This window comes from Cnephaeus nilssonii, assembly GCF_951640355.1.
Source record: "Cnephaeus nilssonii genome assembly, chromosome: 10".
NCBI classification, from domain to species: Eukaryota; Metazoa; Chordata; class Mammalia; order Chiroptera; family Vespertilionidae; genus Cnephaeus; species Cnephaeus nilssonii.
Genome location: NC_137081.1, coordinates 31,548,131 through 31,561,513, shown reverse-complemented (window position 1 = coordinate 31,561,513; position 13,383 = coordinate 31,548,131). Strand labels below are relative to the sequence as shown.

The 13,383-nt window shown below is 56.2% G+C and overlaps 1 protein-coding gene across 1 annotated transcript in view; it reads right to left on the bottom strand.

The window, feature by feature from the left end:
• Positions 1–12,651, bottom strand: part of EFHD1 (EF-hand domain family member D1) — a 38,305-nt gene extending 25,654 nt beyond the window's left edge. Inside the window, exon 1 of the mRNA XM_079782483.1 lies at positions 12,246–12,651. Within this exon, the coding sequence (XP_079638609.1) occupies positions 12,246–12,541 (296 nt within the window). The 5' untranslated portion in view covers positions 12,542–12,651. The remainder of the gene's footprint in view (positions 1–12,245) is intronic.
• Positions 12,652–13,383: the final 732 nt, after the last annotated feature.

Below are 13,383 nucleotides of genomic sequence, written 5' to 3'. Positions count from 1 at the left end.
AACACACGGCTGTGTGTGCCTATGACCTAGAAAAGCCCCCAGCCTGGCCAGAGGGGCCAGTGATGCCTAGTCCTCACCCCACCAAAGGCCCGCTAGCAAGGGGGCGAGGGCCAGTTTCCCATGTGGGCCCAGAGCTGGCAGCTCCTTTTTCCACGAATCACTGGGCTCCCACTGTGCGGAGCCCCTGGGCTTTCTTGGTTTTCAACGCACAAATAATCATGCCTTCATGGAAGAAAGAAGCCGCCAGCTTTTGTCTGTCCAAGGCTCAGCCATCAGAAACTCCCCAGGGACCCCTCAGAAGGGGGCTCTCAGGGGGGTGGCAGTGCCCCAGAAAATGCCTTAGTGTTGGGGGGATCATGCCTCAGACCTCACCAGGACATCGGAACACCCCCACTTTTCTTTCAAAAGGCCTTGTACGGAAATCGTGTATTTCAAACAGGCAGGGGCTGGCTACTCAAAATGTGGTCCTGGGGCCAGGTCACCCAGGATTGTTAGAAATGCAATATCAGGCCCCGCCCCAGACCTGCTGGATCAGAACCTGCGTTTTTATGACTCCTGCCGGTGTCCCGGCTCTTTCAAGTAGGAGAAAGGCACTGTGCCAGACTGTCCCCAAAGTGAGTGGCCTTTCCTGGGCCCCCCACCTTCTCACTGTGCGGATCCCTAACTGGGCCTATCCACATGAGCCTCGGGACTCCCCAAGGTCACAGGACTGTCCCTCCTCCTCCAGACCCGCCCGGTTGCCCATTCTCTTAGTCTCTGGTTTCCTAGTCTTTGTGTGGGTCCCCCTCCACCTCCCAGCTGTCAAGTCATCTGCTGCTCCTTCCTTCCTTCTTTCCTTCCTGTTTGCTGCAGGGAAACCAGATATCCACGTGTGTTACCACTGCTTGCAAAGTAAGAGTAAGCAGGCTCTGAGCAAGGGCCCGGGGGACTCGCAGGAGTTAAGTACGAAAGCTTGAGCCCAAAGTCTTTGATTTCCAATCAGGCTGCTCCCCGCCAGCTTGGTCGAATGAGCTTTGTCAAGTTCTATTCACCCTCTCACTCACCACCAGGCTCCCAGCTACCTGGGGCCACTCCCGAGCAGGAGGAAAGCACAAAGACCAGTCCCAGCGGGAAGCAGAGGGACAAAGAGACAGTTGAGCTGTGATAAGGCCGGAACTTGGGCAGAGCTGGAGTGGAAGGAGGTGCTGGGACAGAGGAGCAAATGTGCTGAGCGGGAGCCACCATCACCAGTCTTGTCCAGAGGTGCCAGGATGTCCCAGAAGGGGGCACAGGGCCCACTCTCACAAAGCATTCTGGGAGAGTTGTGTCTGCCAAAGGGCAACAGGGGGCGACCCTCAAAGAGTCTGAGGCAGAGACGCAACATCAGAGAGCTGTTTCAGAAAGACCTCTCAGCTCTGTGAGCAGAATGGATTTTTTGAGGGGTGGGAGATGAGCAGACTAAGGCAGGGGGCCCAGTTGGTGAATGCCACGTAGTCCTAGCCATGGAGGGATGCGGGGGGAGGGGGGGGGGGACAATGGTGAGGTGGGAGCGGTACAGGGTACAGGTGAACACCAGCTTCACCTGTTCTGTGCACAGCCAGTGCTCATTCTGGCCAATTCCTTCCTTTTCTGGCATAAGACCAACCTCTTGGCAGGCTGCAGGAGATCAGTGGAGGCTGGGTCTTGTCCCCACCGTCAGCCACAGCACCCCATCATACACGATGTCTGAAAGCTCATAAAGAAAAGTGGGGGCAGCCCTGGCCAGATAGCTTAGTTTATTAGAGCATTGTCCCGATACGCCAAGGTTGTGGGTTCGATCCCTGGTCAGGGCACACACAAGAATCAACCAATGAATGCATAAATAAGTAGAAAACAAATCTCTCTCTCTCTCTCTTCTCTCTCTCTCTCTCTTTCCCTTCCTCTAAAATCAATAAAAATATTTTTAAAGTGGGGGCAGAGCTGAGCTCCCCCACTATAGAACACCACCTGTGTGCTCAGCACCTCACAAGACAGCAGAGGGGAGGCAGAGCCAGGCGGCTGCTACTCAGGCTTCAGTGCGATCAGGCAAGTCTACTTAGTCCCAAATGCATGCCGGGGAGTGGCCCTACTGGGGACTGCCACATGGAGTCAGGAAGAGAGATGGCAAGGGGTGATGGCACAGGACAGCAGCTCGCTGCACCAAGCCGCCCAGGCCCCAGCCTCATGCTCTTAAACTGGATGCCATAACGCAATAGTGGGAAGACTTCAATACAAACCCTCCTGCTGATGCCAGCAACCCAGAGTGGAAACAAAGCCAACCGGTCCCCATGGCCATCCCCAAAGGAACATGCCAGAGACAATGCCATAACAGGTCAGTGGTGCCGTATTTCAGCCACACTGAAGGCACAAATGCCCTCTGACCACGAACGAACAGTGGGGTACAGAAGGAAGAGCCCCGGAAAGCTTCTGACTCAGCAACGCAAGTGTAACAGTAACAATTCCTCCTACTGGAGCCTGGATGGGCTCCTCCTGAGTGAGGAAGGTGGAGACAGCAGTGGCTGGGAGTGTGCTCCTGGGGTCAGACTCCCCTGGCTCAAACCCCTGGTGACCTCATGTACTGTGTGTCCCTGGGCAAGTTACTCGAACTCTCTGGGCTTCCAATTCCTCTTTTGTCTAGTTGTTGCCAAAATGAAAGGAAGGCAGAGAAACGCTCAGCTTATCAACGAGGGCTCCCTTTCCTGGTTTTGGTTGCTATTATCTCGTTAAGAGAAAGACCCTCATCCTGGGGCCTCCCCTTAGTCCTTTGGAAATTGGGGCACTCTTGCTGGGTTTGGGCAAATATGGGCTGGGGACTGTTTGGGGACAGAGGATGGGGTGAGTGGGTCTGGGAATCTTGAGTTCCAGGCAATCCATCCTGAAAGGAGGTGAAACGAAAGGACCCAGGTTGTGAGGACACAACAGTCGGGTCCCAAGGGAAGCCTCTCTGGACAAAGACTGATTGGGGGGAGGGGCGGGTAAAAGGCTCTTCTGATCAGGGATGTAGAGACGGGTGATGGTGGGTTCTTTGCTGTGAATGTGCAGTAAGGGGGTGCCTCCCCTTAGCTCCCAACTTTCCCCGTAAAAGTCCTGAGGGGCCAGACAACCAGACAGACAACCAGCTCTGGGAATTCCCAGGAGCCCTGTGAGTCTCGAGGGACGGGTGCCCCCCAAACAACCGGGTGTTTTCATACACAGACTTGGTCAGCCCTGGGTCAACCCCTGCAGTGCCCTGCCCCTCTTGACCCCCAAGACCAGGAGGAGTCTGGGAGGAAATGGCCAGGGGGAGGCACAGGTCTCGGGGGAGGCTGGGGCCGCAGGCCCAGCTGAAGTGGGCAGTGGAGGATGAGGCTACCGCTCCAAACCGGGAGGAAGAGCACCTGGCTGCCGCCCTCAGAGTCTGGCTCTCCACCCACTGCTTCCCTGCCGGCCTGTCCTTCTCCTGTGTCCCTGCTCTGGGCTGGCACCACCTTAAATCCAGTGGCCCTGCCGGGCCGGAGGGACCTGCAGCTCCCTTAGTGGAAAGAACATGGGGCTGGAACTGGAGTGACCTAATTAAGGCTGTGACCGCACACCAAGTAGTCACGCGATCTTGGGGACAACCTGAGAAGGTGGTCACTTACCTTTTTCCACATCTCACTTACAGGCGTGTGCCCGTGTGGCATGTGGTCCGTGTCACGGCTAGAAGGAACTGTACCACCCCACTGAGAGCTCCCATTCCTCGGACAGCCCTGTGAGCTGCCCAGCTCCCCGGGGCACGCATGAGGGCCTCACTGCAGCTCCAGAGGAAGACCCTCTGCTGGGATCAAGGCACCCCTGCCCTCCTTGGCCCTGGGCTGGCCCTGGGGGGACCGGGGGCCTGGAGGAAGAAGTTAGCCACACAACCACAAAGACCCATCCCTGCCTTCCCAGGGCAGACCCTATGGAGGGGGAGGGGATCCTCACAAAATCAACAATAACCGACAGTTCTATAATAATAACTAAGTGCAACCAATTAGACAATGCGGGGTGTAGGAGAGAGGCTGTGTGTGTGTGTGTGTGGGGGGGGGTGTATCAGGCCAGCAAGAGGAGGGCCAGGCTGGGGGAACCGGCACGAGAGAAATGCAATAGCCAGCTGGGCCTGGCCTTGAGGTCCTCATGAGGAGTCTGGACTTTGTTCCATGGGTCATAGGGAGCTACCAAATGTTGTATATTGTCCCCAAAGGTTCTGAAAAGGAAAACAAGGTACTGTAATGAGATCTGGGCTCTGGCAAGAGGATGGATGGGAGGAGGACAGTTAGGAGGAAGCTGCCCAGGCCTAGGGCAGGTGGTCCAGTGAGACCTGGAGGTCAGGAAGCCTGCAGAGGCTGTGCCACACGTGGCCTCACCTGGCTGTGGAGGGGGCGTTGCCAAGGACAGCTGAGATTTGGAGCCTAAGAAGCTGGGGGTGGAATGATATTAGTTAACGAGAGAAGCTCACTGGCACAGGGGACAAGCGCGCAGGCGGCCTGGGTTCCAATCTCACCACTTCCACCATGTGACATTGGGCAAGTTACTTAGCTTCTCTGTGTCTCAGTTTCCTCGTCTGTAAATGGGGGGGGGGGGGTGATAATAGTACCCACCTCACTGATTCTGATGTGTAAATGCTAGAAACAGTGCCTGCACACAGTAGGTACTCTGTAAGCAATGGTTGTTCGGTGCAGTTGGGGGAGCCCAGTGCTCAGTAAAGTTGGCCTTTGTAGGTAGGGCAGAGTGGGGTGGGGCAAGCTTGAGGCATTTAGGGAGGGACAGAGACCCTGTCACCGGGGCCAAGCTCGGCAGAGTGGGCAGGATCGGGGACAGCACCTCTCCAAGGCCAGGACAGAGCTCACCAGGTCCCTTGGGCACAGAGCTAGGGTGGCCAGCAGCCAGATCTTCTTGTTGGAGAGGTAATGGCTGGGGACCACTGTCCCAGGCACAATGGGTGTTCAATAGGCAGTGCTGGGTGGGACTGCGGGTCCAAAGAGCTGTCTAACCCCAGAGCTGGGACCAGCTGCAGCCCTCAGGTCCCCCTGCCATTCCCACCAGGATGGGGCAATATGTAAGCCCCAAAGTACGTCCTCCTATTTCCCACAAACCAGGTCCACGCTGGAAAAGGGCTAAAGGCCTGTCGGCGACCCAGGGGCAGCCTTGCATGGTGAGAGACCATGCAGCTACACCACCCACCAGAGGTGGGGTCATCCCTTTGGAATCAGACCCCAGCGAGGCTGGAGGGAATCCACTGCTCTGTCCTGTCTCTACTTCCCCAAGGCCCCTGCTGGCCTGAAACCAGGAACCGGCCAAGGAGACGGCTGCTGGCACTGGCAACCCAGTCCTTACCTCCAAAAGCAAAGAATGCACCTTCATTCAGCCAACACGGGGGGTGCCGGGGCTGAGATGAAAAGAAGATAAAACCAGGCCCAGACACCCCACACCCTTCCACCCACGCCTTGTACAAAGGCCTCCATGCCGAGAAAGGGGCCCTAGCAACAGAACCCCAGGCAGCGCTGAAAGGAATGAGGGCCCTCAATGCACTCGACTCCCAGCCAAAGATGGTGGCTGGCTCCACGCACTCACCAACTCTCCCTCTGCAGCCCCGTCCAAAAGGAGGAACTCAGGGACTGATGATGACGGAGAGTAGAGGAGGTTTGGGGAGAGAGGAGGGAGAAGCGGGGGAGGCATCAGCAAAGAGTTTTCAAAGACAAAGCAGGTGAGGAGTGTACCCAATCAATTTGCCCCAGGAAGCCAGTTGGCCCTCCAGATGCAGAGCGGGTCCAGCAACGCCAGGCTCTCTGTAAAGTAGAAGAACTACTTCGGGCAAAAGCCGTTTTGCTGAGAGTGGGCCTAGGGAATGTTGACACAGACACACATCCTCTACCCCCAAACACACACACACAGCGCTCCCAGCTGCCAGGGATCCACAACCACAGGCAGAGAGAGACCATAGGGGTCTCCACTAAAACAGCACCAGTGAGTGTCCCAGAGAAATGACCTCTACACTCAGGCATTCAGGAGCCCCTGGGAATGGGCTGCTTGCTACCTGGTCTCTGGATCCAAGCCTGTGACTAAGCCCGTCTCATGTACACTGAATCACAGAGGGGCAGAAGAGAGCCACAGCACACCGCTCAGGAAAAGACCCAAAGGACACAGGGGCCCCTTCCCTCCTCAATGACAGAACTCCCCCCACCCCCGCCCCTGCAGGGAAGGGAGCCCTATTGTGGTCTGGTCGTGGTCATCACTTTCCTCTGGGTAGTCACTGGGCTGGGTGGGCCCATGACCCAGTGCTGGCCATGGGATGCCAGAGGCCGGCATAGGGGAAGACTTGGGAAAGATTTCCTCCTTGTTGAGAAGAACCCCAGGTCTTTCCTGCCTGGATGTGACTTGGAGAGCCTTGTCATCTTGCTATCAGCACACAGATAAAGCCAACAGAGAGAGTGGTAGATGGCAGAGAAGCACCGGACCCTAGTCCTTGATGGAAGCAGCCAACAGGCCCAAGGGCCTCCTTGTTCTCTGGATCCCTGTCATGCGAGCTGGTGCATTTCTTTACTGATCAGTGAGTTGGGGGCAGGGTTTTCTGCCACTTTAGCCAAAGGCCTCCCACCTAACACATAGCCCGTCCCAGCATTCCTGTTTAGGAACAGACACCTAACCTGTTGGCAGCGATCCCTCGGGGACAGAACAGCATGAGGCTTCCGTTCTTGAAGTCGTACATAAATATCTCTACTATTTTACAAGAAAATTTAAACAGGAAACATACTTTTGTAATGGAAAAAAATGTGTTTTCTTTAAGCTGTGAGATTCTAATCTCCTCTTTCTCTTCAAACCAATGGGTCTCAACTATGTCTGGGGAAACGGGTCATAAACCCCTTGGAGGATCTGAAGACTTGGCGGGGGGCGGGGGGGGGGGGAACCTCTGCTCTAATCAAGAGGCTCAAGGAGGCAGACACCCAAGGCCAAGGTCTCTGTGCCACCAAGTTTTCCTTTCCGTCTGGGGTTTTTAAGCCCCTCCAGAGCGTGACCGTAGCCTGGCTCAAACACATCTTGGACCACCTCTCAGGGGAAGCAACACCGAGGCAACCCTTCTGAGGGTGCAGAACGTCACACTGGGGATCCCGGCTTCTGCCTCTTTCCCCTCAGGAACTGAGGTCAGCCCCAGCGAGGGAAGCCCCGGGCCAACGACCAGAAGTGAGGAAGGAGGAGTGAGACCACCACGGAACCATGTGGCCCACCTTCTGCCCTCTGAGGTCACACAGGTCCCCCCAACGCTTCAAGCTCTCAGCCCCCATCCTCTGGCTCCAGAAGCCTCCGTCGGGATTCCTTCCCAATACTGGCTGGCTGCTCTTCTCTGACTGTGTCCAGAAATACCAGGACCTCCTGCCGTGAAGGCAGCAGAATGCAACATCCTCACAGGGGCTGCTAGGCTACCTGGGGTGTCTTGTACACGGGGGGTGGGTGGCTTTCCCAGGACGTCCTTCCATCCCTGTCAAGCAGCATCCTGTTAAATCTGAGTCGCTGTTAAGTTTGTTGAGCCCTGGCTGGTGTGGCTCAGTTGGTTGGGCATCATCCTGTCCTACTGGGCACCGAAGGTTGCTGGTTAGATTCCGGGTCAGGCTCTAACCACTCAGATGTCCCTGCACATAGGCCCCCCAAGGAGCATCTAGGCTTTAGGACCAGGGGTGCCCTTGATCATCAACACTCAAGGGAAACAGAAGCAGGAGGCTACAGAGGCTTTTTCCAGGAGGACCGCAAAATGCGGTGGAGGCCAAGCACTGTGAGTGCGTGAGAGGGTACGCGAGAGAGAGCATGGGTGTCACATGCATATAGGCATGTGTCAGTGTGCAAGGCTACCCGAGATGCACATTCATGAAACAACAAGCTAAAAGCAAACATTCCCAAAACCTGAGGGTGTGCTGGGCTCCTGACCTCAGCACGTGTTCCCTGAGGCAGACCAGCCTGGCAGTCCCCAGCTCCCGAGACCCACTGGCTCAGCCATGCTGCAAAACCAAGCAGGATGTAGCCCCGTGTAAACCAGACACCCCCCAACTCAATGGAGAAGGTATTTCTATTTCCTAGTTAGACTGAGGTGGGGGGAACCTCAGGGCTGAGAGTTTGAGTCCCCTGGACGGTACAACCTTGAATCAGGCACTTGTTAACTATTTTTTTTATTTTTTTTACGTAATGTAAGTCTTTAATAACTCATTCAATTTCAAATTCTCATAAAATGAGATGGCTCTGTAATAAGGAGGGTGGAGGGCACTTCTGAGAGAGAGGAGGGAGGAAACTCCAGCAAAGGAAGAACTACCAGGCGCTGTGCACCTCAGGAGCCCCCACGTCGCGCTCATCACGCGTGCTGGCGAATAAAAACAAGCAGTGCTCACCGGGCGAAGGAGCAGTTCCAAGTCACGCTTTCTTTCTGCCAGAGACCAAGGCCCCGAAACAGAAGCCAGCCTGGGTTCTGGCTGAACACCCCCCAGGAATTCCAACAAGCCTGGGTTCCCTCACCCCACCGTCACCCAGAACAGTCCAACGTGCAAATCCAGTGCAGGTGAGACCATTTCAAATCCAAGGGCATCCCTGTGACCGCAGCGACAGGAAGGTCATAAGTTCTCCTTCCCTAAAGGGGGAAAGCACTCAGCTTCCATTTACTTGCATCTCCTTTCCAATCTTTAAAGTCAGTTCACTCAAAAGATGTGGATGAGTTTGGGTGACGCACCTCACCTCTACCCCCCAGTACAAACCTCCTTAAGAAGGCTCCTTCCACCTCTTTGGCAAAATCCCTCCGGTCCCACACCCCCTTTTTCCCACCCTCAGAGAGGGAGGAGAAAAGGAAACTAGGGGGATGGGGGGAAGACAAGGAATGAAGAGTTCCAAGACAACTTCTTTTCGGGGTTCAATGGTGACCCGGGAATTGGGTGTTGGCAGGGTGTCCATGACATCATCATTTCGGATTCCTAATAAAAAGACAACTTTCCCATAGCCAAATGCTCCTCTTCCCACCCTCTCTTTGGGGAATTGAAACACAAGCTTTTAAAATGCTGCAAACACATCACAGCTGCATTTTCAGATGTTGCATTTGGGTCCTGCCCTTAAGTGGCTGCCCTCGTTACCTCCCCCTTTGAAAGAGGCCCCTGGCTAAGGTCCAGGGTAATTGAAATTTCCTGTCTAACCTTGACCACTCCGCCAGCTCCTATTACAGTCCTGGACACACACTGTAGAGTCAGTTTCTTCTGGGCCTTCTCACTCTTCGTTTAAAATCAGGCCACTATTCTGTAGGCTCAGGCTATCTAGTAACACACTTGGAAACGGAGAGGGAACTTTCTCTGGCCCGGCCGATGACGCCTCTGGCTTCCCACACTCATTAGAAAATTCTCTTTATTCTACAACTCACCATTGAGGAGCCAGGATACAAAGACAAATGACCCCTTGCCAAGAACCCAACATGCTCACAGGCTGTGAAGGAAGGATCCAGTTGTTTGGGGGGTGTGTGTGTGTGTGTGTGTGTGTGTGTGTGTGTGTGTGTTTTAATCTTGAAAAATGTAAGAAATCCCCAGGCAAAATACTTTTAAATACAAGAAATCACCTTTAAAAGTTCAAAGCATGTTTTGCAGTATCTACATGAATCTCTCTAGCCCCAAACGAAAGAATGAGCGTGCTCTGTACCGGTCAAGTCAGGTTCTGAGCAAACTCCAAAGTGACATCGGAATCTGGATCTAGAAACTCTGATTAAAAGTAAAATTCCTACTGAAAGTAATTGCACACCTGGCACCACTGGGGGGGGGGGGGGGGGGCGGTTCCATTGGTTTGGCTTTGTTCTTATAGTTAGATGGCAACTCCGTTTGGATTAGGATTGGGCTATGGGAAGACTGATCCTCTTCTGTTGGGGGTGGGATCATGCTGGCTTTGGTTAGGTCTCTGACCTTCCTAACTCCCTCAGATAGCCTAAATTGGTTAGGAGTCTGACGTTCCTAAGTCTGAGGGCATCCTTGAACGGACTATCCCCATACCTCCCAGAAGGTGGGGAGGAGACACTCATGGTGCCCATGGTCTGGGTATCTCTGCTCACTCACAATAATGGGTTGAATATGCCCCCCCCCCAAAAAAAAAATTCATGGTCATCCAGAACCTCAGCATGTGACTTTATTTGGAAATAGAGTTTGCAGATGTAATAAATTAAGTGGAAATCACACTGGATTAGGGTGGGCCATAAATCCAACGACTAGTGTCCTTATTAGAAGGCCACGTGAAGACACATGCAGGGAGAGCACCGTGTGACTATCAAGGCAGAGCGACCAGCACCCACTGCATTTGGGGATTTGTTGCCTGCCTGGGCTGGTGTAGTCAAGGCCCTTTCATGAGATGAGGGGTGTGTCTATCAACTAGAGTCTCTGCCATGTTCTAGGCACCGAGGGTGGATGAACACTTAAGTGACAAAAATCTCCCAGCCAGAGGAGCCCCTGACCTTGGTGAGGCATGGAGAGCAAAGTTTCAGCTGCTCCCAGATGGGACACTGGGAGAAGCACCTGCAGGGTGCTCATCAGCTCAGGTGGAAGATGCTTACGTTTGTGGAAGCTCAGGGGGTGGGCCAAGGAATCCTCGTTTTCGTAGGGTCTGGGTAGCCTGAAGGTGGGGCAGGGGAGCGAGGCTCTGGGCATGGACAAAAGAGAGGTAGTTGGCTGAAGAAAAAGAGAAACTAAGCACGGTCGGCATCATCTGAGCACCTGGATCCAGCCATACCTGACCCCACTGCCTTGTTACTATGGGGACTGCCTCTGCTACTCGTAGGCAGCCAACTAACAAACTTATTTTCTCAAAGACTTTTCTGCAGGAAAAGAAATTATAGTAATAAAAGTAAGTAAATGAAACCCAAATCACTGCAAAGCAACTTGAAGGAGGTCCCCAAGATGCCCTCCCTGAATCCAGCTGGACTGGGGGGACTACGGGTCTTCCCATGAAAGGCATAATCCCCGACAAACCCAAGGGACTCTGACAAAGCACTCGCTGACTGTCCTTCCACCTCTGCCCCAGTTGCAGGCATTTCTTTTGCCCCAACTCGGCTTTCCTTCTTTGCCCCATCAGGTGTCAACACCAGAGAACAGTGCCTGGAAGCCCGGGATTCGGAAATTGGGGTGTCAGGCAAGCAGAGAAGGCTCGGTGGCCTCCGGGTGCCTGCCTCTGCTGACCTCCCCACGGGGGCTGGCGCTGGACTACAGCCCAGCCTCAGGCTGGAGCCACACAGCGCTGGCCACACAGAGCCCTTAAATAGAACCTCCACGGGGAGGACAAACATTCCAAGCGCTTTAAAAACGCCCCAAGCATGACCTGGCCGGAGGCCTCCGCTCCCCCAGACATTTTTCTGGTCCTGGCCCTATTCTGGAAATAATATTAATAGCTCGGTTAGGAGCTTACGGTGTGCAAAGTAATTTATGGCCTTGAAGGGCAGGAACGATTACTGCTCCCATTCTTCAGATGAGAACACTGAGGCCCCAGGAGCTCCCAAGCTACCAGTCCGTCTAGTGGGGGGCTCTCTGCTCTGCCTTCCCCGCCGGGTGGGGCTTACACAGCAGGACAAGAATGAGCCCCCACGGGGCGGCTGCCAGCTGCCGCGTCGGTTCCGACCGGCGCCTCCAGACAAGGCGACGCCCCCAGGAGGCTCCCGGGATCCGCTCGCTCCAGCAACGCCCTGATCTTTTGCGAAGAGTTTAACCAACTCCCAGTTCTCAGCCTCTATTGGTACCTGAGACCCCGTGCGGCAGCCAAGGATAACTTTCCTCTTTTATTTTAAAAGATAAAGGACAACAGGGCTAATTTCTCCCTTGGGAGATAAAAGCTGGCAGGTGAGGTGCGGCGCGGCGCGTCTCTGTTTCCTAGAAGTTGTGCTTCGGTGCAAATCGCCGAACCAGGCGGCGGAGGGGGCGGGACCCGCGGTAGCCGCCCGGGGCCCCAGGACCCGGGAGTGGGGCTCCGCTGCCCGAAGGGGGGGGGGGGGCTTCTGAGCTGGGTCTGCGGTCCTGCCTTCCGTGCCCACAGCCCGGCCGGGTTGCCCACCGCGCCGGCGTAGGCTCGGGAAGCGCAGGGTCCGGGGCGTGGAGTGAAAGGCGAAGGGCACCCCAGGGATTCCTGCACTATCCCGCCCTCCCCGTCCGAGCGGAGCCTGGGACTCCCGGCCCTGACCGACCCGCAGCCGCCTCCCCTCTCTCCCTCCCAGGCGCCCAGGCACAGGGCCCTCTGGGGCGCACGGCGGGGGCAGCGCTCACTGTTTGAACTTGCTCTCCAGGTCCTTGATGAGGCGGCGGCTGAACTCCGGGAACTCGGTGTAGGGGTTGAAGACCTTGCAGCGGCGGGGCCGCGCCGCGCCCTCGTTGATGTTCAGCCGTCGGCTCAGCTGCGCGCTCAGCTCGGCGTCGGCGCTGGCAGCGGGCGTCCCGGCGGGCGTCCCGGGCTCCGGCTCCGGGGCTGCGGCGGCGAGGGATGCGGGCTCCGGGCAGCCCTCCTGAGCTCCCTCCCGCCGCAGTCTCCGCTGCAGCTTGCGCGCCAACTCCTCGCTGGACATAGCGGCGTATCCGGGACGCGGGGACTCGGGACCCGGCGCGGGGACTGGGCGGGCGTCGCGCTTCTCGCAGGCTCGCGGCTCGGCAGCACTCTGCCCAGGCGGCGGGGACCGGCGTTTGGGTGGAACTGCTGGCGAGGGACGGGGCGGGCAGGGCGGAGCCGAGGCTTTAAGGAGGCGCCAGGGCTTGGGGACCGCCCGCCGCGCCGGAGGCCGCAGGTGTCTGCGCGTCCCGGGACCTCGGCCCGCTGCCGGCTCCCTGAGGCTTCGGACCTCTGGCCAGCTCTGACCTTGCTGCCCACGCCCGCTCCGGGGGAGCCCGGGGACCCTGAGGTCCGGGGAGGAACGGCAGCGGGAAAGTTTCACGACCGTTCGGGCGGTTCCCTTCTCTTCCCCACGAAGTGCCCCAACTGGAGGCGCTCGCGGCCCAGGACAGGCTGGGGGTCGGGGGAGCCAAGCGCCCCCGGGTATCACCCACAGGCCCCCCACGACTCAGGGTGACACCCATCCCATCGGTTCTGAGGTTTGAGGGTGGGAGGCGCCCGCAGGGAGCGCGGGGCGGGGGAGCTGCTTTTCAAACACGCATTGAAAAGAACTGTTTGCAAAACATAACTAAACGTACTGCAAACAGATAAACAAACAGAAAAGAGAACAAGGAGCAAGAGGGAACTCGTGGCTGCCCTGCAGGTAAGAGACCAGCGCAGCTCCAGGGGCTCCGGCTTCTCCTGTGATCCGCTCAGAAGGAAAAGAAAGACACTCGAAAATAAATAATTCCGCATTTTTAACAAGAGGGCAAAACAAGTACAGTCGTCATTCTCCCCAAGGAAGGCTGATGCGGGTGGCAG